General features: G+C 52.2%; 1 protein-coding gene across 1 annotated transcript; it reads right to left on the bottom strand.

The window, feature by feature from the left end:
- Positions 1–364: 364 nt before the first annotated feature.
- On the bottom strand, positions 365–22572 carry LOC133344940 (nuclear receptor subfamily 1 group D member 2-like). Its single transcript, XM_061555270.1, is given in 10 exon segments — positions 365–609; positions 611–705; positions 1235–1445; positions 1848–2033; positions 2694–3718; positions 4246–4390; positions 5218–5306; positions 5871–6349; positions 15779–15942; positions 22501–22572. Coding segments are annotated over 10 exon segments (2568 nt in total). The 3' UTR covers positions 365–507.
- Positions 22573–23832: the final 1260 nt, after the last annotated feature.

Raw genomic sequence — 23832 nt, 5'->3', positions numbered from 1 at the left:
ACGCTACGTAAACAAACAGACGCTACATAATTTACACATGGTCGCAAGTGCAGCTGTGTCCGTCGCCACGAAGCCCTTGGCTGCGAGGTGGCCGAGTGTCCGCGCGCCGCAACCAGCGCTCGCTCGCGCGCTTTTGCGAGCGGAGCAAAACGAATGTACACAGGAAGCTTTATTTGTCGTGATACCCTCCTCCTCCTCTTTAGCCTTCGTCGATTTGTTTACGAAAAAAGAAAACGCACGCGCTATTATTGGAAGCAAATTGCACGTACGTTTGGATCTTACTTTACATTTAGCAGCCATTCTACAAGGCTTGTCGTCGCTATCCTCAAGTCTTTTAGGGCAGTCTACGGATGCTATTCAAGTGTTTTTGTTGTTGTCGTTTCGTTTTAGTAAAGTGCTCATCGTACTGACGACTGAACAGCGGCGAAAACGTCCAATAAATAAAGTCGCCTTCACGCACTCTGTTAATCTTTCTGCGCACCGGCCCGCCGTCGAAAGCGCTCGCTCTCACGCGTCTATGCGGAAGGCGAGCAGCTTCTCCGAGTGGAGGTTGTTGAGTGTGCGCAGGTCGGGCAGCCGCAAGAGGAGCCTGGTGTAGAGCGTCGCGCCAGTCCTGGTGGTTCCTGGAGACCAGGTCCCTCAGGTCTGAGATGAGGGCCTCCTGTAGGCGCTCGACCATCCCCACATCCTCGATGCCGGAGCGATCTGTGGTCGCAAACGGGAGAGAGGAAAACAAACGCACGCGGTGAATTTTGGTGAGCGGGGGGCAAAGTTTCGTGGCAACATTATAAGAGGCTGTGGGGGGGTGTCGCATCACAAACGTCGATTCAAATTGTGGAGTTTTGTAATTAATGGAAAGGTATGTTTGTTACAGGTCGACTTTCTTAACAGTTTTTTGCGAAACCTTGTCGACTGGGTGGATCTACATCTGATAATGGAACTGATGGTCCCATGATGCGTCATCTCCAGTTAATCTGGGTTACAAAGGCGCAGGGAATATTGATAAAAGCTTCTTAGCTATCAAAGTCAGCTGTGGGGCGGGTAAAACCGAGCGATTGGAAAACCATCGTGACCCACGACATTCACAGATTCGCAGCGGGTACAGGTTAAACCGGGCGCTAACGACGATGATTAATATTAAACCCCGGTGACGATGACGATGGGCGACGAAGGGTTAAACCGGGGCGGCGTTACCACGTCGAAAATAAAGTGAAAGATGCAGAGAGAGACGTACCGGCGGAGACGAGCACGACTGCACTGAAGAGGCCCATCTCCTCGGTGGTGAGCCGCAGGGAGACCAGCTTCTCGGCAAAGTCGAACATGGCGTGCAGGAGCTCGCCCATGCCGAGGGCTCGCAGCTCCTCCAGGCGATAGACGCGCCCGCCCGCAAACTGCACGGTCCTGTCGCGCGCGTCGAACAGCGAGGAGAAGCGCACCACGAGCACCTGCGGAGAGGGCGGTAGGGGACAGGCGATGAGCACAGTGTGTCGAACAAACGGTGGCCATAGCCCGACCCACCCCCGCCTTAAGCTTACACAGAGACGATACGCGGACTTTATTGCAACTGGGAGAGGGAGGTTAAGGGGTCAAAAGATGGCCGCTCATTTCCGTCGCCGGCCACAAGTCAGTTGCTGGAAATTCCACATGACTATGGCCAGAGGGAGCCATGCCTCTCCATAGGGCAACCCATTGCTGATTTCCCGAAACAAGCGGTATGCTCGTTTTATTGAGCACGAGGAGAATTGACAAGCTAAGCCGATGTCCCACCACCCGAACCGGGGGCACACAGTTCTGCCGCACGTGCCCCCCCCCCCCCCCCCCCCGACATCGTTTTTGTTTTTGCTCACCTCGAAGGTGCCGGCCTTGAGCAGGGCGACCTGGTCCTGCTGCGAGAGGCTCAGGAAGCCGGGGATGCTCCGAGCGAACTCCACCACCTCTTTGACGGCCGGCGTGAAGCAACGAGAAAAGTCCTCCCACACCTCTCCCCCGGTGGCGTTGGGACGGCCAAACGGGCCGCTGTTCAGGGGGCACGCCTGGCGATGGAAAGAACGCGCGTCAGGCGGGGCGTCAGGCGGGGCGGAGACGGCATTTCGCGGCGCCCGATAACCTCGCGAGGCCACCTCCGTTGTCGTCATTCTTCCCATGTTAGAAAGCCACTGGGAGCTGTTGCAATGTTACACTGGAAACTCCATTTTGACTTCAAGCTTTCGTGACTGCAGGAATTCACACTCTTTTAAAACAAACATTTCTTCCTGCCTCAGCAGTCCGCCTGCTATATGTGTTCACCTCAAGACGATTGCTTGCGTTGTGATAGATTTCTAATTATTTTTCTATCTACGTGACTTTACGGCAAGACCCAAAATGTATGGAAACTCATTTCTTTAAAACTGCTGTTTGTGTTTAGTTTGTTGTCCACCCCGCACCGCTGATTAGCGCGGTTGGCTAGGTAGGGTGCAAAAGAAGTTCAACGTACATACTACACGATGCGCTACTATACACTACAACACCACGATACTAAATTGAAAACTAATTTCTTTAAAACTGCTTTTTGTGTTCAGTTTGTTGTTCTTCCGCCCACACCTGCCATTAGCGCGGTTGGCTACCTACGGTGCGAAAGAAGTTCACCGTACATGCACGCAACATACATACCACATACACGCACGGGGTCGCGCGCCGCGAGCGATCTCACGTACCAGCTTTCTGCTCTGCGGTCCACTCCAGGGGCAGCTTTGCGCTCCCGAGGACGACGTCGTCTCCTCTCGCTCCTCGGGCCAATGCCGCATGCCGCCGGACATCTGCGGCGCCTGCACGTGCCCCTGGCCCATGGGGCAGGCCGAGACTTGGCCGTAGCCGTAGTCGTGCCGGCCGTACTGGCCGTGCTGGCCGGAGATCGCCCGAGGCTGCGCCGCGTGGAAGCGCCCGGCGTTGTCCTCGCCCGAGTACGCGCCGCCGTGGGCGCCCGCAGAGCACACGCTCGCGTAGCGCGCCCTCTCGTGCCCGCCGTCGACGAAGCCGGCGCGGTTGACGTTGACGCCCGCCGGTGAGTCGCACCGCTGGCGGAAGAGGCCGGCTTGCGCGGCGGCCCTCTCTCCCCGGCCACCGTCCGGCAGGCCGTAGCACTGGCCGCCGTTGTTGTTGTCCCGCGCGCTCCACGCGGCGCGTGCCATCTCGGCCTCCTGCCTCGCGCCCAAGACGGCGTGCGTGGCCGCGCCGTCCGAGAGCCCGGCGAAAGCGGGGCCTTGCATGGCGTCTGCCGGCAGGCTCCCGCCCGGGGCCGAAGCAAAGTTCTGAACCCGCTTGGGGTCGCCGCCGATGCCTCCGCCGCCGTTCGATTGCTCCAAAGGAACCTCGGGGCGGCGCTGCTGGAAGATGTCGGAGTGTGCGGCGCCGACCCTCTGAGCCGCTTCTTCCTCTTTAATCTTGAGGGGGCTCCCGGGCTGGATGCGGGGCCGCCCGCCGTCCGGGCTCGCCTGCATCGACTCGGGCAGCTTGCGCGCCCTGCTGGCCTCCGCCTCCGCCTGCCCCACGCTGCTCCACTCCATGTTGTCGACCGTCAGCAGCTGCTGCTGCTGCTGCTGTTGCTGCTGCTGGCCGCCGTCCGCTGGCCGAGCTATCACCTGGCTGACCATGACGGACGAGGAGGCGGAGTTGAGGGCGTTCTGGACTTCTTCCATCAGGCGCAGCTTCTCGCGCTTTGGGATGCGTCCGAATCGCACGGCTGTGGTGGTGGTGGGGGGGGGGGGGGGGAGAGACAACCAGCGAGGGACCGTTTGAGATTTCGCAATCCGGTTCGAGTGAAACCCGTCAACTGAAGGTGTCTGTCTACGGGACCCCTTCAAGGAGGAACGGTAACGCGGGAATACGAAACAACGAGGCTAAATAATTTCACATTGAATGTTGTATTATTTTTCTGCTCGCACAATGCCGCACTTTAAAAAGGCATATTTACGAAAAGAAAGCGGTTCGTCTGGTGCAGGCTTAATAAAATTGCAATGCATTAAAAAGATACGGGGCTCTTCATGACGACTCGATTTTTTTTTTATGCGGGCGGGGTGGGGGGTGATTTCACACTTGACCGCCATTCATCTCTTCGGGTGAGCACGGCGCTTTTCGGAAAAGGCGGCGTTCATCTCAACGGACTCTCCCGTATCGCCGCTTTAAATTATCGTCGTCACAGGCCGATACTCGGGCGCACCCGAAAGTGCCGGACGCCAGATCGACGCCCGGGGCTGTGAAATCACCCACCGTCTTTGGACATGCCGACGGACAGGCACTTCTTGAAGCGGCAGTGCTGGCAGCGGTTGCGATTTGCCCGCACGATGGGGCAGGTCTCGTTCTTGAGGCACGGCTTGTACTTGATGTTTTGCTGGATGCTGCGCCGGAAGAAGCCCTACGCGGAAGGAAGGAAGAAAAACGAATGCACACGCCGCGACGTTAGCCCTGCGCGACAATCGCGCGACGGGTTATTTTAATACACCAACATTCATATAAAGTGACAATGGAAATGTAATTGTTGTGCAAAGCATCGATTCATTTCGAGACTGGTTCAGTATTTTCCTGTGATTGGGATGTTTGGTCGATTCATCATCGAGCCGAAAGTTTTCTGACCCCGCCCCTCCTGGACATCTGTGAAAAAGAGCTTCATAGCTCATCGGATTGTTCCGGTATAAATAAAGATTCCCATTGTGATATGCATGTTTGTTTACATGTGGGAGGAAAATAGATCAACTGGAGAAAACCCCACAAAAATTAAAAATGTATCAACCGACTCGCCACACCGCCACCTGCTCGCGACCAGCAGGTGGCGGGCGTCTCGCGCGCACGTGGCTTCAACGTGAATCGCAAGACGGAGCGTCAGATTGCAGGCAAGCCACCCTTCACACACACACACACCTGGCGCTCTGCGGCATCTCCCACAAGGCCAGTGGGTGCGAACACAAATTGCTAACGGGGGGGGGAGGTGGCGGGGGTTGACCCAGCCAATCATCGCCCCGGCCAATCATAAAAAAATGAGTAACTGCTGTGTGGCCAGGTCACCAGCGGTTGTGCTCGAGGAACTAGGGAGAGAGGTAGGGAGTGGTGTGACAGAAAAAAGCGCCGGTGGGCCAAGGCCTCAGTTTTGACCAGAGATTCCGTCCCGAGAGCCCCGCGGGCGATTTGAACGAATCGATCGCCGGGAGGAGGCAGGAGAAGGGAGGAGGAGGAGGACGCTGTTACCTTGCAGCCCTCGCAGGCGTGTACGCCGTAGTGGAACCCGGACGCGGCGTCTCCGCACACTTTGCATAGCAGCACAACGCCGTTGATTGCTGCGGAACAAAAGTTGCACGGGGGGTTAGCGGCGCACGACTGTTGTTCGGAAGCATCAATGCCGCGACTAAATCCGAACCGAAATGTGCGCGACTAAAAAAAATGAGAATTTTTTTGTTATTTTGCCAGGTAAGGCCCGCTTGTTCAGAAACGACCGGGCCACAAATGACAGCTCAACGAAGTGGATTCACACCTGGAAAATTGATAGCAGCCAAATAGACGTGCAAACTCCAAATTTAAAGGCATCAGGGTCGGAATCCAACCCACGACCTTTCTATATACAGGGCGAGGTAGTTAACGTCTCGCCACCGCGTGGCGTTCACCAACTTTACAACATTACAACGCTTCAACGCAATCGGGTGCACCCTCGAGCAACTGCAATTTCTCGACAATCATGGGCTTAACAATTATTCTCTATTAACCGCTCATTTCCCATTACATCGCACTTCCTCCCCCCCACCCCCACCCCCGTCCCCTCCCACGCATCGTGCAGCACGGCACAGATCCGCTGCCGTCGAGAGCACGAGCGCGAGAAAGGCTGGACCGCGCGCGTTGTCGCTTACTGGCAATGCTCCCGATGGAGCCGGACTTGAGCTTGCCGGCGCCGGCGCTGCCCCGGGCGCCGCGGTGCGCGGGGCCTAGCACCAACGACGAGGTAGGCGAGTGCGTGACGACGGCGCCGCCGCCGCCGCCGCCGAGGCTGATGCCGATGGAGCCGGGCGACGCGCCGGCCGGCGGGCAGTACAGGTGGTCCTGCAGCACCGTGTCCTGTCTCGCGGGCAGCGAGGTCGCGTAGATCGAGCCGCGAACGGCGCCACACGACCCCTCCGCGTCGCCGCGGCCCGGCGATCCCGGGGCGGAATCCCGGAGGGATTCCGCTGACGGGCGGAGGGGACGCGGAGAAGGGAGGACGAGAGCGGCGACTGGGAGCCGGAGCCGAAGCCGCTCTCGCTGCTGTCGCTGTGGCACGACATGGGGCTGGGGCTGGAGCCCATGGAGCCCGCGTACGAGATGACCCCTCCCCCTCCTCCTCCTCCTGCTCCTGCAGAAACACGCGCGTGGGCGCAGAAGCACGTTAGGTTGGAACATCGTGCGTGTGTGCGCGTGTTCCCAACTCGCAGAGCGGTGCACAGGAAAGGACAGCGCGCTGCTGGCGGCCGTGCCCAGTGCCGTACGCCTGCCAGCTACGAGATGCGCTGGAAAGTAAAAAAAAAATTACCTTTTTTTGGGGGGGAGGGGGTAAACTTTTACTGAACGTTTCAGTGAATTTGAAAGGAGCTCCGCGTTCAAATGAGCGTTTGGGCGAATCCCGGCTCCTTCGGCAGCCAAAGGTGAAAGTTGCACACCCCCATGGCAGGGGCCAGGATAACGAGCGACAATATTGAACCGTCGCTGCTCCCGTTGCGTTTGTTTCGTCGCCAACGACGCGACGGCCTCTCAGAGCGGCCTGCAGGCGGGGCACAGCTCGGAGACGAGCGCTCACGAGGCGGGAGGATGCGGTCTGTTCACGCCACTCGTCCTGCAGACTGCTTCGCGAGGCCTGCCCTAAAGGCCGATGGATCGAGCAGTGTTTTGTTCGTGCTGAATCCTACGTTTAAAAAATAAAAATCGAAATACCAATATAAAGTTTTTTTGAGGGTTGGATAGCGTGAATATAAATGTGTCGTTAAACCCGACACCAGGTTTGTCAAGTAAAACAAAAGTGCCAATTAGTTACTATAGATCAGCGCAGCTAAAGCCGCATTTAATTCCAAAGCTGCATCAAATAATGAAAGCAAGCAAATGCTAAAAAGAAAAGTAAAACAATTTTTTTTATAAATACCTCAAATGTTTAGGACAGAAAATATTCCCTGACCGATTCCCCCTTCTGTTTACAAATAGGACAACAACATCCGGTGGACACAACAAGTATCTTCTTCTTCTTCTAAAGGCAAGGGCTGTGGTATGGGGAGGGAAATAAATACACCATACTAAATAGAAGGGTACGAGATAAAATGATCACGTGGCCAACATTGAAGCCACGTGATTTCAACTACAGCCACAGTATGACGTTCTCTTTTTAAGTGCACGCCAATAAAGTGGCCACTGAAATTAATCGTTTAAAAAAGAAAAATCATCATTCTCAAGTGAGCTTGGCTTCCTAATACTGTACTGCAATTGACCTAACATTAAGTAACCCCTTTTTAAGCTAATTACCATGACTCTTTTACTTCAACATTACCACACATCCACACCCTTGGCTCTATGCATCATCCCACGCCAATTAAGCGGGCCGCATACAATAGCGCGATTATGCCGGCAAACGGGTAGCAGCACCTCCCCTATCCTGCCCCGCGTTCGCGCGTGCGCGCACACAACACGCACACTTGCACGCTAGTAACACCGAGAACACCCCCCCACCACCACCACCGCTTGTGGCACAAATCCCCCACCCACCACTGACACAGAAAGAGGAGGAGGGAGGGAGAAAAAGCCCACGGACTGCAAAACATCGGTCACGTGGATCCGCACGGTGGGATCTGCCAGCAGCAAACAAGCAAGTACAGCCTTGGCAAGGGTTCAGTGCTCTTTCCATTTCAAGACTTGGCAAACAACGCAGAGTACACTATGTACTCTTGACATTCTTTTTTTTTGTACAAATTGCGGTGTTATGTATCCGCGGACGGCGGCACCTCCGCTTTGCGCCCTGCAATAGGCAGCGGCAAAATAACGTCCCTGGTTTCACTGTCCCAACAAGATAGAGTCGGGTTACAGCACTGCCCCAGTGCCCTTTGTGGAAAAACAGAGGGACGAGGGGGGGTGGAACGAGAGGGTTTAAGGGGCACTGGGGCCAAGGGCAGGCAAGGGTCAGCGGAACGTGGAACAGGGTGGCCAGAAAGGCAGACCTGGCAGGCAGCGAGCGAGGGAGAGGATTCGGATGCCCAGTGGAAGAAGCGACTGGCCCCCCCTCCCTCCACACTGCCCCCCTCCACTACCCAACCCACCCACCCACCCCATCCTCCACCGCCTCCTCCTTTCTCCCTCGGATTACCTCGGGCATTAGATTGTTCTGTGCTATTTAAAAAACGGCGGAGGAGTTGTACATTTTAATTCACCGAATACACGAAAGTGCACCGTGTTGCTAGAGGAAGCGGAGGTGAATGTGACGTCTATGTGCCCTCTGGGCGACTGCGTGTGACCGAGCCACCGGACAGTCCCAGTCGCAATTTTACTGCCAAGATGTTTTCTTATTATTTAAATGATCTCGAAATGTCGTGTGGATATCACAATCGGCCATTGAATCTGTTACCATGGCACGCGTGCTTAATCGCAAGGTGACGTAATTATCGCCTATAATGGCACCAGCAACAATTGAGTGCTAATAACGAGGTGAAATGTGATTTTAATTGGATCATTAACATCATATTTGGAGAGTAAAAAACAACGTTGTCCGTTTCTAAACACCAAATAGCAAGCGCCGTGTTAATGGTGACAATAGGGCGTTGGTTTGGTTTAGCATGCGTTTAGATTTGTCTCTTTCTTCAAAGTGGAACACATCCTAAATGTATTTCTAATTTAACAACCGGAACATTGTGTTTCAGGCGGCGGCATATCGCGTGTGTTGTGATAGCCACGCACAACAAAAATAAATGTCGGGCTCTGTGAAACTGGAGCATGTAAATTGCACCGGCAGCTTTACAGTCAGTCATGTTACCGAGTCAACGCCAAGTGTCAAACCATCTGTCTTTGGAGCGAAAAACATTGCCCCACCACCCCGCCAACTCCCCCACCGCTCCCACCCTTCTTCTCTTCCATCCGCCGCCCCCACCAAACCCCCCCCCATCCCTCCTCCCATGCGTCCCCTGCGTCTCCACACGTGTACCTGAACGCGGCTGACACGGGATGACCCACTTTGCTATTACTGGCATCGCTGCAGCTACGCGTTACGTGAGGGCCTCACGTGGACCTGCTCGTGTTTGAGCCGCGCACGCTTGAAGCACAAACACGAGAGAGCGAGAGAGGGATGTAGAGGGAGGGAGGGGAAAGCTAGCGAGAGAGCATCATCAGCTGGCCCTCAACGTGAGCCACAGGCATCCTCATCCCTCCAATCACAGGGCCGCTCCAGAACTGGTTACAGCAGCCAATTAGGTTGCAGCAGCAGCAGCAGCGGCTCCCTGCACGCTCTGAATGGAATGATTTCACATCCCCCTACACAGAATCCCACCCCCAATCCATACCCATCCCATCCCTCGCAGCTCCTCCCCGCGCTCTCTCACAATGCAGAGGGGATGAAAGGTCTTCACGTGTGGAATCCTAAACATGTTTTTTTTTTATTAGAGGTTAAAAATACTGCAGCATAAATCGGTACGATGACAGTCTCATGGTTTTTTGTCGTTGTCGATTGTAGGCATTTCATCGGATTACATAATTTGAGGTTAATACCGGTTTGCATACGAGGAAGGGAAGTGCTTATTTGCAATGTGGCGGGGGGGGAAATGCGTTCATTCGGGTAAATACAATTACAGAGGCTAAACGATGAACGTCAAAAAAAAGTGCACCGCTGATATGACGACCGATTTATTGCAGGCAGCAATTTGCAATTGGACGTCAAATAATGAGCTCGAGATGCGGCCTCACGGCACGCCGCGCAAGCGCTCTGGGTGCGTGTGTCTGGGGCTGTGCTCATTTTAAATCAAATGAAGCTTCCGCGGCACCGCGAGGTGACCGCCGGTGCTTTACCTAAGCGTTGTGAATTTCATGGCCTTGTTTTCTGTTTCAATGTTTGAACAAGGCTTGCTCGCTTCCACGCTGCCTCCTCGCCTGTTACATAACAAAACTACAGGCTTTCTATATTCCGCCCTTGGCTACGATTCCAGTGCGGCTCACACACCCCCCCTCCTCCTCCGCCCGCCTCCTCCCCATTCCTACCAAGCAAAGCGTTGCGTAACCCGTCTCAGCGTTCTAAACAATGCAAAGGACACCACCCGGAGCAAAACGCGAGCGCCGTTTCGGCCTCCCACATCTCAAATCCCACCCTCAAACCCCGCGATGTTAATGCGTGTGTCACAGAGCTCCGTGTCACCGGGCTTTATTTTTTTAAATCCGCAGCGGCGTTCAATTCAAAACTCATCTCCTGGCAAATGTGCGTCTCTCGTGTCCGCGTCACCTATCCCTTGACCCGTGTCCCCCAGTGGCTTTTCGATCGGGCAATGTGGGAACACGCCACCCGGCCCCGCGCGTCTCCCATGAAACCTCCTTATCGAGGCTATTTTTGGCCGACACTCAAAATAATCGCACGCGATGCCGCTTCCTTTGAGTACAGTACTAGATGTTCCAATTGCTAATCGCTTATTTTCATTGGCTTATAATTAAAATAAATCACTCCACGTACTTTTGCTAGGGGGTACAGTATTTATATTAATATAGCCCCGGCTTATTTCATTAGCCTATTATTTTGGTCTCTGAAGCTGCGCTCTGTGAGAATTGTTTTCGTCTCTTTCATAACCCAATTAGCAGTATTGCAGAACTTCCGTAAATTTCGGTGCAATCGTTAATGTTTTGCATGCCCAACTCTCTGGCACGGTAACAGTACCCCACTGCCGCAGTCTGCTATTTCAAATCGACCTCGGGAACGATTGTCGAGAGTACAACCCCTCCCCCATGCTGTCTCCTGCTGCCACTAAGAATTCACCGAATGCAAAAAAAAAGATGCAAACGTCTAATTTTCCTACAGGCTCAACCTTGTTTGCAAAAAAATAGTTTTTCAAATATTCGCTAATCTCATACGGCTCCATTGTCTCTATCGCCACTATAAATTGCACGTGGTCTTCAATTTGAAGGTTAGGAACACGTCCACCCATCCGTTCATGCGCAACTGGCATTATAACGCAAACATAATCGCTCCCACTGATGTCCTGATGTGCTTGAAGCACGGCTAATGTTCATGTCTCTTTAAAATTCTGCACGGGCTCGAAAGCGCAGCAGTCACACGCTGTGCGTTATGTAATGTGCAAACGTTTGGGGTATTTTTTTTTCTCTCTCTCTCTTTCCAAAGATCAATGGCAACCCCCTTTTTTTGTTGTCTCGCCGCCGAGGCTGACGAAGCAAGCAAGCACACATTCGCTAGGCACGACAGCGGCCACTGGAGGGCGCCTACACACACACACCACGTTCCAAGGTTACGGTTACGCAACTCATCGCTCGCCTCTCTCGTGTGTCTCGGGCTCAGCTAAACGCAACGTGAGCGCAATGTACAGGCAGCAGGGTGGGGAGGACGGAGGGGGTGAGGGGGGGGGCCTCCATCCCCGCCTCTACCCCACACATCGACCCAACCCCAGCAGCAGCAGCACTCCACGTCCCCTCCCTCTCTCTCCCCTCCTTTCATCCAAGTCACCCCACACACCCTCCCCCCCCTCCTGGCAGCCGGCCAGCACATTACTCAACTGCCAAGTAACAAGAACACAATGTTCTGGTACGAACGCATGCTTGGCCTGCAGAATATAAATAACCCATCCCTTGCCAGAATTGCCTGGAAAGGCACATGTTTTGAATAAGGACTTGTGGACTTGCTAGCTAACCGCTGGCATATATATTTTTTACAGACTTAGGTTTTTTTTTGGGGGGGGGGGGGGGACCATGATGGAATACGCATTTAAAAAAAAAAATCCTACAAAAACACTGCCCTTGTTAAACCCCAACATTAAGTAGGTATGTGCGTACGTGTATATTATTGTTGTGTTTTTTTTTATTTGTACGGGCACTTCTGCTGCGGGGTATTATTGTAACCGTGCTTTTCACCGAGGCTGGCCTTGGTGGTCACAGTTCGGGTTGAAGTTCGGGAAACCTAGACCCGGGAGCATAGAAGTACTGTACAGTAGTAAAACAACGGATGTTGATGCAGTGTGTATTTTTTTATTAGTGAGATACAACACGAGTGAATACCGATACGAGTGCTCCGTTTACAACAACAACAACAAAACACTTGCTCCATTGTGCGGCTATATAAGGGGTTGTTACGAATCGTCGTTTGTGGATTATGAAACGTTCCTGTGGAAATCGGTGGCGACGAGATGGACGGGAATGTGCGGGGGGGGGGGGCGGCTTGGTTGGCTTGCCCTCGGCAACAGAAGATGCAGAATAAACACAATGATTCGGCATGACTGACGGATCAATGGCGAGCACTCATCTCTGCGTCTTTTAGCCCAATTCCAGGCCAGCATGTGTGTGTACTGTACAGCCTCCCCCCACCTCTCTCTCTACGCTGAGTACAAAACACAGCGGTGGCCCAGGCGAGGCTGACGCTGTTTGCGTGGTAGCTAGAATCACATTTTGTTAAATGCTCACTCGAGGATTTGTTGACAAGCGGGTCGTGGAATTGGTGACAACACTTGCATCATAAACTCAGCCACATGAGTTTGACTCCGGCCACGGCTAATATCAGTTTTGAGTGATATCTGCCTCACCCCCTTCACCAAAATAAAAAAAAATAACAACCTTACCCGCACTGACATGCATAATGAAGTATGATCAAGCCACCCCAAAGATGATCATAATTATTATTTTTTTAAATTCACTATGAATTAGGGTACAACTAACACGTCCAGTAGACGTTGGACAATGCTAGGAATCTCTGAGTGAACCTGAGAGCATGTGCTGGCTGCTGTTCACCCCACAGCGATGTGCCTCGGCTTTTTTTCTTCTCTTACGTGGCATGTGTTTACGCAAAACGCAATTCTCAAATAGCGTGTCCTTGGATGGCAGTAGCACTAGCGCAATATAAAGTTTTAGAACTTCCGTGCTCAACGAAGTCTCTCCCCCCCCCACTCCCCGGAGATGCGAGGCGATAAATTCCAACCCCCCCCCCCCCCGAATCTATGTGGCTGATGGGGGTCTCGTTTTAACCGCCCCAGTTAAAAATGCCTTAAAATAGTTCAAAGTACACGTTGCTCCTGTGGCTCACAAACATTCCATTCCAAAAACAAACCCGCTAAAGTTCGCTCCGGTTTATTCCACCCACTCCACCCCCCGTGTCTGTGTGAGTGAGTGAGAGAGAGAAACAGAAACGCCCGCCGGTACTTGTGTTATTACAATCTTTTAACAAACAAACAAACAAAAAATTATCCCAGAAAAACGCGGACAAAAAAAAAACACTTCGTTCCAGAAGGGGTGCCAAGACGTCAAAGTCTGGCTGCCACCAACACACCCAACACCCACCTAGCTACACTGGCATGTCTCCGGGGGTCGTTATGTAAGCCGCGCGGCTCGGAACACTGTGACCTACATACGACCTGACCAGAATTTTCCAATGTGTGAGCGCATTTTAGGGCCCCCTTTTTTTCTTCTCTATCATTTTTTTGCTCTTTAGCGGTGGTGTCGTGGGGGGGGGGGGTGTGGATTGGGGGGGGGTATGGTGAAAAGAACGCAACACACACTCCGCACGCACGCACACGTAGGCCGCCAATACGTAAGGTGACTGATTAACGCACGTGGAATTACAATCGCAACCTCCCTGAAGCTCGGATATTATAATCTAAACACCGCTCCCTAAACCCCTTTAAAAAAAAAAGACTTTCGGTGATCGTGTGGTTCGCGGTGGCGATGTTTTACGCAACAAGTTTGCTGCTGTTAATGACGTCTCGTAATTGCGGTCACTACGAGCTTGGGAGCGGGCTTGGTGGGGCTGAGGAAGAGGGGGGGCGGTGGCCGTGGTGGCAGTGGCCGTGGTGGTGGTGGTGGCGGTGGTGGTGGCAGTGGCCGTGGTGGCGGTGGTGGTGGCCGTGGTGGTGGTGGGGGTGGTGGTGGCCGTGGTGGTGGTGGGAGGATGAAAGGTGGGGGGGAGGGGGAGCCAGTACCGTCATCCGAGGGAGGGGGGAATCGCACTAACAAAACATGTTGTTTGAATGTTGACGTGGTCAAGTGGAAGTTTTGAGAACATTGTGTACAGGTAAACGTAAAGCGGTAGGTGAAGGGAGGGGCTGAGTACGGGGGAGGGGAGGGTGGGGGCTTTGTGGGGGAGGGGGGGGGAGAAAAGGGGGGGGGGGTATCCGTTCCAGGTGCGCGGCCTCAGGTGGGCGCGCACGTGTGTGTTCGACACGTGCACGCGCACGTGTGTTCGACACGTGTTAGCGCACGCGTGTTCGACACGTGTGCGCGCACGTGTGTGTTCGACACGTGCACGCGCACGTGTGTGTTCGACACGTGTGCGCGCGCGTGTGTTCGACACGTGTGCGCGCACGTGTGTACGCGTAGGTGCAGGAAAGGTGATGTGCAGGGTGCATGCGATGACTGTACGTGCAAGCCAACTGTGCAGATGCACGTTCAGATGCGGGAGAGGTGCGCGCGTGTGTGTACAAGTGTAAGTACGCACGCCAGAGTTGTACATCGACGTGGCATGCGGTATATAAGCGGACCGCGCATTTACACGCGTACGCGAATGTGCACGCGTGTCTATCGCAACACTGTAAGCGCGTTGGCACAGGTTTGTGTTAGGCGCGCATGTGTACGCGCATGCACCGGCATACGTGCACGGGAGACACCTGCGTGCACAGGTACGTACGTATGTTGAACTTCTTTCGCACCGTACGTAGCCAACCTAACCGCGTCTACGCAGGTGTGTGTGATGTGCGTGCCGTACGCGAAGGTGCGTGTAAGTTGTGGCCGTGCACGTGTGAACTCAGTCGGGTGCTGCCCGCCACTCCATTAGCCTCGGCTACCTCCTCCAAGTCACGAAGCCAACGTCGCATCATCATCACCGCCACCGCCGCCACGAACGATCCTCCGGCAACACTTTACGTAACATGGGTTCCCGGACCCCCCCATCCAATGCGGCTGGACGAGGAGGCGGGGTTGTGCGGGGAGGGATGGAGGGAGGGATGGAGGGGAGGGAGGGGGGTGGCACATGGCTGGTGGGGTGCGGTCCACGTGCGGCCCAGAGAACCAATGCATCTCGGGGGTGGGGGGGTAGCAGCCCTCGGCTCTTGCAGTCCTCGCCATTCATTCGGCTTGTTTACGATTTTTTTTTTATCTACGCCGCTAACTCGTGCTGCGTGTCTCTGTGCGTGTGTGTATCACGTCTCGCTCCCCCCCACACACACACTGCCTCTGGCTTGCTTGCTTGCTTTGCCGAGATACAATCCCCCGTACATGAAACGCACGCCAGCAAGGCTATGTGTGTGTGTGTGTAATACGAGAGTTGTGTGTATTTTACGTACGGCCAAACTATAGGCTGCTGTTAAGTCGAGAGGGAGAAGCAAGCGGTCGTCCTTAAACAACTCACGCTACGCGGTTAGTAAGGTACAAAAACAACCCATCCCTTATCAGTACGGGAGTTATATCATCACCGTCATCATCATCATCGGCTACGGTCATTCCACTGCTGGATAAAGCCCTCTGCCTGCCCCGGCCTCTGCCCCCATCATCTTTCACGAAGCTTATACGTGAATATAAGTACAAATGCTATAAAAATCGCGTGTGGCACACACAAAACTCTCACCTGGGTGATTCGTGTCCATGCTTCTTGAGGTCCTCTCGGCGCCGTCGAGTGGGTCGGGCAAGCGGAGCGTGGTGTAAACTAAAAAAATAAAATGTTTTTGTTTGTTTTAAAGTCACGGAGAAAAATAACTCCGGAGTAACTTCGTCTACTCCCAGGCGCTGCTGCTACTAACTAACCCGCTCTCGCACGAAAACTCTGCTGTTGCGTCGCTACTGCCGCCGATGATGATGCTGCTGATGCTGCTGTCTGGAAGTCAACACCGTCTTCCGGCAGATCTTGCCTTCTGTTGACAATGTTCAGTTCGGCGGAGCAGAGGCGATTTAAAAGGGCTGAATGAACACTGCCCTGCTTGTGCTGCTACCGTTAAGCAGCAGTAACCGCGTGGGTGAAATGACAATTGGTGCTGGTGGTGTTTCCTGGCTAGCGTGTGTGTGCGTGTGCTGGGCTAGGCTGTAAGGTAAGAGCCGAAGTGAGTCAAGCGATACCCCCCTCCTCCTCCTCCTCCACTTCTCAGTGCCGACTGCGACGAGCCTCGCTCACAGATCGCGTGGTTCATAACTGCCCTCGCCTGGCGCGCAGCGCGGCCTCATATCTGCCGCCTTTCCCAGTTGGCGCAGCTCACGCGGCCCGAGGGTGGGAGGGATGGGGAAGGGGAGGGGAGAGGAGAGAGAGAGGGGAGGGATGGATGGATGGAGGGGGAGGAGAGAGGAGGGGGAGGTAGGAGGGGATGAGTGGAGTGGAGGGGGGGAGCAGGCACACACGCGCGCGCGTGCGAGCGAGCGCGAAGGGGCATGAGGGGCGGGTATTGGCGCTGTTGGTTCGGCGTGTCCTAGTGACACACTTTTCGTGGGTTTTTTTTCTTCCGCTCACACTGCCGCACATGCGCTGCAATGTGACTTGGCAAAGCCGCAGTGGAGAAGTGCCTCCCCCCCCTCCTCTCTCTCTCTTATTCTATAAGTGTACACTTATAGAATAAGAGGCATATCCTGCGTTCTCGCCGGTAATGCGGACTTGGTCAGCTTTCTGTTTAGGCTTTAGCGTCATGCGAATTACTTTGTCGAGCCGTCGATGCCGGCTGTAGAGGGCATCTTTTTTGTTTGTCGTTTTTGAAAGGTTTTCATGAAGAGACTTGAAGCATCTTCTTGGTTCTTTCGGTAAAGTCACGTAGAATGGAAATAATAAAATAATAAAAATAAAACATAATAAAATATTCTATTATTTCATATTATTATATTATTTTATTATGTTTTATTTTTATTATTTTATGATTTCCATTATACGTGACTTTACCGAAAGAACCAAGAAGATGAATCCCTGCAGTCACGAAAGCTTCAAATCGAAAATTAGACTTGAAGCAGTGCGGGTGTTTAGTGTGGCCCAGTGAGTCAGATACATCAACAGGCACGAACGTGGGGATTTTTTGGATGGGCTAAATTCGATGTCGTCGTAGTTTTCGGGTTTTCAAAGTTGAACCGAAGACTCGGCTACGCTTGGCACACATTTCAAGTTTACAGCGCCCCCCCCCCCCTTCTAAAGCAATCACAGGAATTCGAATTACTCAGACATCATGACGATGAGTCAGTTTCTAGTGCAACAACAAGCAACATTCCACAAAGTCAAGCAACTTTAGTTATTACTACAGAGCAATATTCTTTGGTTCTTTCGGTAAAGTCACGTATGACTTTACCGAAAGAACCAAAGAATAATTCCTGCAGTCACGAAAGCTCCAAAGTTAATACAGAGCAATACTTCTTCATAAACTACTCTATATATGAAAACTATTTTTTTAAACACGTAATGATCGACCTAAAAACAATTGTACATTCAAGTTATTTTACTTTTACAATTATACTCGTTTTTTGCAACCACTGAAGTCGCATTAAATCCGATTGAATGCAATAACGCTATGAATGCAATGCGTGTGCCGCCCATGTATAAACCCACTGCGTTGAGAATTGACATTGCTGGCATAGGAGGTCCCATGATGAAATTGACATTGTAATTTACATCCCTCGACCAATCCGCTGGCCACACGAGGGGTTATTTGACCATACTTCACCGCGCCGGTCAATGCGGATTGGTGAAGCGGGAAGGCCCAAAGACCAGCACCGACACCACTTGCCAACTATTGTCAACCGCGGCCGGAGAATCGAACTGGGAGGGAAGTTTGGCATTCCCACCAGTGACATTGATACTGCACGGCGTACGATAGCCGGTAGGCGCCTCAAGGTGGCCGTTCTCTTCGTGGGGAGCGGTGGCGCAGCGGTTAGCGCTACGCTGCGCTACGGACCCGGCAACCCGACTTCGATTCTCGCTCACGGCCAACACCCAGTGACGATTATCTGAACCGGTCTTGGTGCTCCCCTAAGTCGACTCAGCCTCAAATGAGTACCTGGGTGCGGTGTGTAAACATCGCCGCTAGGGAGACAAAGGCGGCCGGGCGTGGTGCTCGCCACCCACCCGCTCGTGTGCCACAGTGCCGGCCTTTATAGGTGCTCGCTAACAGCACTTGCCCCTACAGTCTGTTGAGGCTACACGGGGGATCTTTGTCTTTGTTCTCTTCGTAAGAAACCTGGGGCTGGTAAACACACGAAGTGCTTGCTGGAAGTGAACCACCAATCTTGACTTAAAGCTTTCGTGACTGCAGGAATTCATATTCTTAGGGTAAAGGCGCTGTCCACGTGACTTTACCGAAAGCACCAAGGAATATGAACCTTTGCCGAGCTCTTCAAGGAGCAGAAACCATCACGCGAGCTCCGATCATTCCTCGCAGCGGCTTTTGGCTGACCATCGAACGCAGAACGGTCACTGCATCGCGCGCTTTCAGATGCGCTTCTGCGGCCGTCCGATAGCTACGCACATTCAAATGGAGATTGAAAACGAATGTCTTTAGAATTGCTTCGTGTGTTTAGTTTGTCGTCCCTCCTCCGCGCCACCGATTCGCTCGGTTTGCATTCCCACCTGATGATACGACCTTTGGGAAATCACGCGATTAGTGAGTCACCGGTCAGGAAGCTCTTTGGACGAAAACAACTGCATGTTCCGATCAGCAGCTGCAGTCATCACTAAACCCGGCACGGTGTTATAGGTTTACAGCGATGCAGACGCACGATCTTAATCAGATAATTTAATAATCCCTTCAGCCACACGAAATCCTCATTAACTTCCGAGACTCATTTTCCGGAGAGTCCTGCGTTTCGAAAGTTTGGCCAAATGAGTGGCGTGCGGAGATAAACCCCACCAATGCGTACTGTGGTGCCGTGGGGGGTGGGTAGCGTGGAGAGAGAGAGAGGCGGGGGTGGGGAGCGTGGAGAGAGAGAGGCGAGCGGTGGGGGGTTACACTTAAATCTCTGCACAGATTAAAAAAATCCATCCTCAAAAACGTCACCTCCTAGACCAGGGGTTGGCAACTGAAACAAGAAGAAGAGCCTTTTATTTAATTCGGTAAAAACCCCGCAGTATTTCAAGAGCCGCAATGCAACTGCGTGGTGAATACGAGACGGTGTTACTGTATGAATAACTTCCATGGTGAACTGGACTCCCATGGTGAACTGGACTTCCGTGGTAAACTGGACTTCCATGGCGAACTGGACTTCCACGGTAAACTGGATTTCCATGGTGAATTGGACTTCCATGGTGAACTGGACTTCCGTAGTAAACTGGACTTCCATGGTAAACTGGACTTCCATGGTGAATTGGACTTCCATAGTAAACTGGACTTCCATGGTAAACTGGACTTCCATGGTTAACTGGACTTCCATGGTGAATTGGACTTCCATGGTGAACTGGACTTCCATGGTTAACTGGACTTCCATGGTGAATTGGACTTCCATGGTGAACTGGACTTCCATAGTAAACTGGACTTCCATGGTAAACTGGACTTCCATGGTGAACTGGACTTCCATGGTGAACTGGACTTCCATGGTGAACTGGACTTCCATGGCAAATTTAATTTGTATGGTCAGGGGTTGGCAACCAAAATAACACGAGGAGCCATTATTTTCGAATTTTAAGAGCCGCAACTGCAGTTCCATGAAGAGCCGCATGTTTTCTGACCCCTGTCCGAGACGATTGGCGACCCATGCCTAATAACGCGTGGGCATTGCCAGACAGACTGCCACGCTTCGCAAATCTCACGAAATCGGCCTCATTCAGCGAGATTTCGCCATAGCCTGCGTCTATTGTGCTGTTGTTGTTTTTGAATCGATACTAACGGACACACGGAGCTTTGACATTTCTCGCGTTACACTTGGTAGTACCGATGATGGTAGTGGTAGTAGTTAGAACATGTTATGTATATCGTTTATTGTTAAATTAGAATCACAGTTGCTATGATCACTGTTACATTGTTTTTATAGCTTTATTTTAGTGATTTCGAAAACGTTTTGGTTTAGCCACATTTGTTTGTTGTAGTACAGAGTTAGACTGATAACTTTAATCTAAATTGTCATATGGTTGTTATTGTTTGACTTGCATCCCACTGGGAGTTTCGCACACAGCGTCGATATACGGGTCTCTTTCTGGAAGACTTTGCTGTTTTTTCCTGGATTTTTCTGTTGTGCGTAGTCACTTTAAAATGTGTCTTGTTCATGTTCGTGTTTGTTGCGGTTGCACCCGATTCAAGAGCCGCATGGCTCACAGGGCTATACCTAATAAATAAACTGAATCTGAAACTGAATTGGCCCACTGAGTAGAGTCCCACAGAACTTGCCGACAGGTTCGGCAGTCCTTTGATACAAACCCATGCTTGGCAAAAACATACCTCCTCATTTCACCCTCCTGTATGTCGGTGTCGTACACACAACACATACAGTATTTATCCTAAACGTAAATACTTCACGTGGAAAATTCCTTTGGATGGAACATCTGTTTTGCAATGCTGTCTGGAGTGTCAAATGACACGTACACATCGCAAATACGCAATGACCACGCATACACACATTAGAAATATATGACCTATACGTGCAATACTCCGTGCATTTACGCAACGAATATCACAACCCGGTCGTAACGCATACGTAATTAAACAAACTAATTAAATGGTGCAGATTTCAAAAATATAATTTGAGACAGGTTGAATTCTGTTTATTTCTGCGTCTATGAGATCGTTCCACACTGCAGAAGCTCTGTGTCTGAGCGGGACTAAAGAACATACTTTTATTATAGTCGGAGTAAAACAAACGATATTCGTTGCGTTTCACAGACATTTAATACAAAGATCCCCCGTATATCCTTAACAGACTGTTGGGGTAAGTAATGTTAGCGAGCACCTATGAATGCCGGAACGGCTCACGAGGGGGTGGGTGGCCAGCACCACGCCTGGCCGCCTTTCTCTCTCCGGTGGCGATGTTTACACGCCGCACCCAGGTACTCATTTGTGGCTAAGTCGACCTAGGGGAGGCCCAGGACCGGTTCATATAATCGTCACTGGCGTTGGCCGTGAGCAGAAATCGAACTCGGGTCGCCAGTTTCACGCTAACCGTTACGCTACCGCTCAACCACACACACACACAAACACACAAATATAAACATGACTTTCCAACACTGTCGTACATCATTATTATTATCATCATTATTAATTATTTTTCTGACCGGTTCTGAGTCTATGCCTGGTTGCAGTTTTAATTTCATTAGGGCTCTCTCTCGCTCTCTCTGTCTCCGAGCAAGAACATCGTGTGTGTGTGTGGTGTCTGTCTGTGTGCGTTTGTAAATCGCCAGCACGCGGACTGCGATCTAAAAGCAAGCATGGTGGGGGCCCCCCGGGTACACATGATGCTACGCCACCACGTGTCCGCGCGGAATAGCGCGCTCACTCCGAAAGGCGTCGCACGTGTCGCTCCTCCTCTTCCCCTCCTAAGCTGTGAGCGTGCTCAAACATCCCAGCTGGGTTGTACATCTGCTAATCCCGCGGCATGCGTTTAACAAGCCCGACTCTGCTAATGAGAGCCAGGAAGAAGGTCGAAAACCGGTCCAGAGTGTTTGCTGGCTTAAACAAAATTTGCTGCCTCATTACCCAGATGTTACGAACCTGGGCTTGCTTGTTGATGACACCCAGCAGATCAAAACCCATCCAGAGTTTGCTTGCTGAAATCATCAATGATGCACGATGATACCGTATTTGACTCGAAAGCCAATAGGTTGACGGATTTAAAAACACAAAATGTGCACGGACAGAATTGAGCGCTGCTTATACAATTAATTTTCTGCTGTCCATCGAGTATCACAGTGCATGCAGGGTGATCCATTTTTAGACGCTCCGCTAATGTCGCATGACCCCATTACTTTCTACTCAACGGGCGATTGAACATTTGTAAAGAGATGTCTCCCCTTGTCTATTGTGTACGTGTGCATGTTGAATTTCTTTCGCACCGTTCGGAGCCAACAGTGCTAATCGGAGGTTACAGATGAAGAGTGCTAAGCCATTGAATACATCTCGATATTGGTGGGAAGCGAGCGAATATATTCTGTATAATTCCTTCCCCATTACTTTAGTGGAACATCTTCCCATGTGGATCACTCTGTAGGGTGACTAACATTCTAGTATGTATGTTGAACTTCTTTCGCACCGTACGTAGTCAACCGTGGGAAGGACAACCAACTAAACACAACACAAATGGACATATGCAGGCATGCAACATCCACGTGCGCATTCGTTCGCGCAGCTTTTTCCTCTCATAAAATTGCACTCATTATGTAAGTTATTGTGTTCCTGTGTTGTTTACCTTGCTATAGGAGCGCCCGTAGCTTGGGGGAGTAGGGGAGAGGTGGGAGAGGATTGGGTCAGGCTGAGCCATCCCCTCCCTCCACCCTGAAAGTTACGTTTAAACAAAACACATTCCTGCGGAGAGAGCTGGTAGGAACGTTGGGTTGCTCGGTCAATGGCCAGGGTCAACGGCTGCGTGGTGTATTCCGCAAATATGCCCGACTGTGAGGGCGGGCACAAGCCGGCGTGAGTAGATTAAACGTTGAGTTTTATGAGGGCACCACGGGGTGACCAGCCCCTCCCCACCCAGCCCCACCCCTCCCACCCCCCACCTAGCCCCACCTTCCCCACCCAGCCCCTCCCCACCCTCCCCAGCCCCTCCCCACCCTCCCCTCCCCACCCAGCCCCACCAACCCCACCCTGCCCCTCCCCACCCTCCCCTCCCCACCGAGCCCCTCCCTCCCCACCCAGCCCCTCCCCACCCAGCCCCTCCCCACCCTCCCCTCCCCACCCAGCCCCTCCCTCCCCACCCAGCCCCTCCCTGCACGACGGACACAATAATCCCCTGTGGGCTGGTGTAACCAGGAGGTTCCTACCAGTAAAATGTGAGTTCAATATATGCGGCTGCATATAAGTGCTCCGTCAGAATTCATGACAGACAACAACGGCAGATGGAATCGATACTCGTTCTGTTTGGCGTTTAAAGTTTGTTTAAAGTTTGCTTTTACTTTCACTGCCTCACTCCCCTCCCACCCCCATCGCAGCAAGGTCACGACACAAGGGAGGTGGCTCTGTGCATATTTTTTTATGCCTTTCATGTTTTTTTGGTTATTAACCCAGATGTCGCGGTCTGAAAGATACATCATCTAATTCTCCGAGATGATTATAAAAAACAGGCTATTACGACAATGGCGATGATTCAAACACATGAACTGGATCAATTACTCAACAGGGCTTAACTCGAACAATGACCCAATTACGACACTGTTCTAATTAACCTGATTCATTGACGTAGCTCCAAACCAGACGGGGGACTCGTGCGACAGAGGTCTTCTTTGAAAGGGAGACTCGGGGGGTGGAAACGCAGGCAAAATGGAATGCGGTAAAACATGATCATAAACAACAGAGGCTGCTCTCTGAGTGTAAAGCACGTGCGTTTAGTAACTATTTGGGAGATGTGCCCATGTAACAGGGTGACCCAGATGCCTTGTGACCTCCAATTAATTGACCCCTAAAATGTGTTTTTTCCCCTTTTGCAGATTCATGTCTGTTTTAAAATACACCTTACATTCAAACATACAGTATTACGTTTTAGAGCATGACATGGGGGGGGGGGGGGGGTCACAAGACA

This window comes from Lethenteron reissneri, chromosome 21, assembly GCF_015708825.2.
Source record: "Lethenteron reissneri isolate LAM-NWPU_2019-01 chromosome 21, ASM1570882v1, whole genome shotgun sequence".
NCBI lineage: Eukaryota > Metazoa > Chordata > Hyperoartia > Petromyzontiformes > Petromyzontidae > Lethenteron > Lethenteron reissneri.
This window is presented reverse-complemented; position numbering and strand designations above follow the sequence as displayed.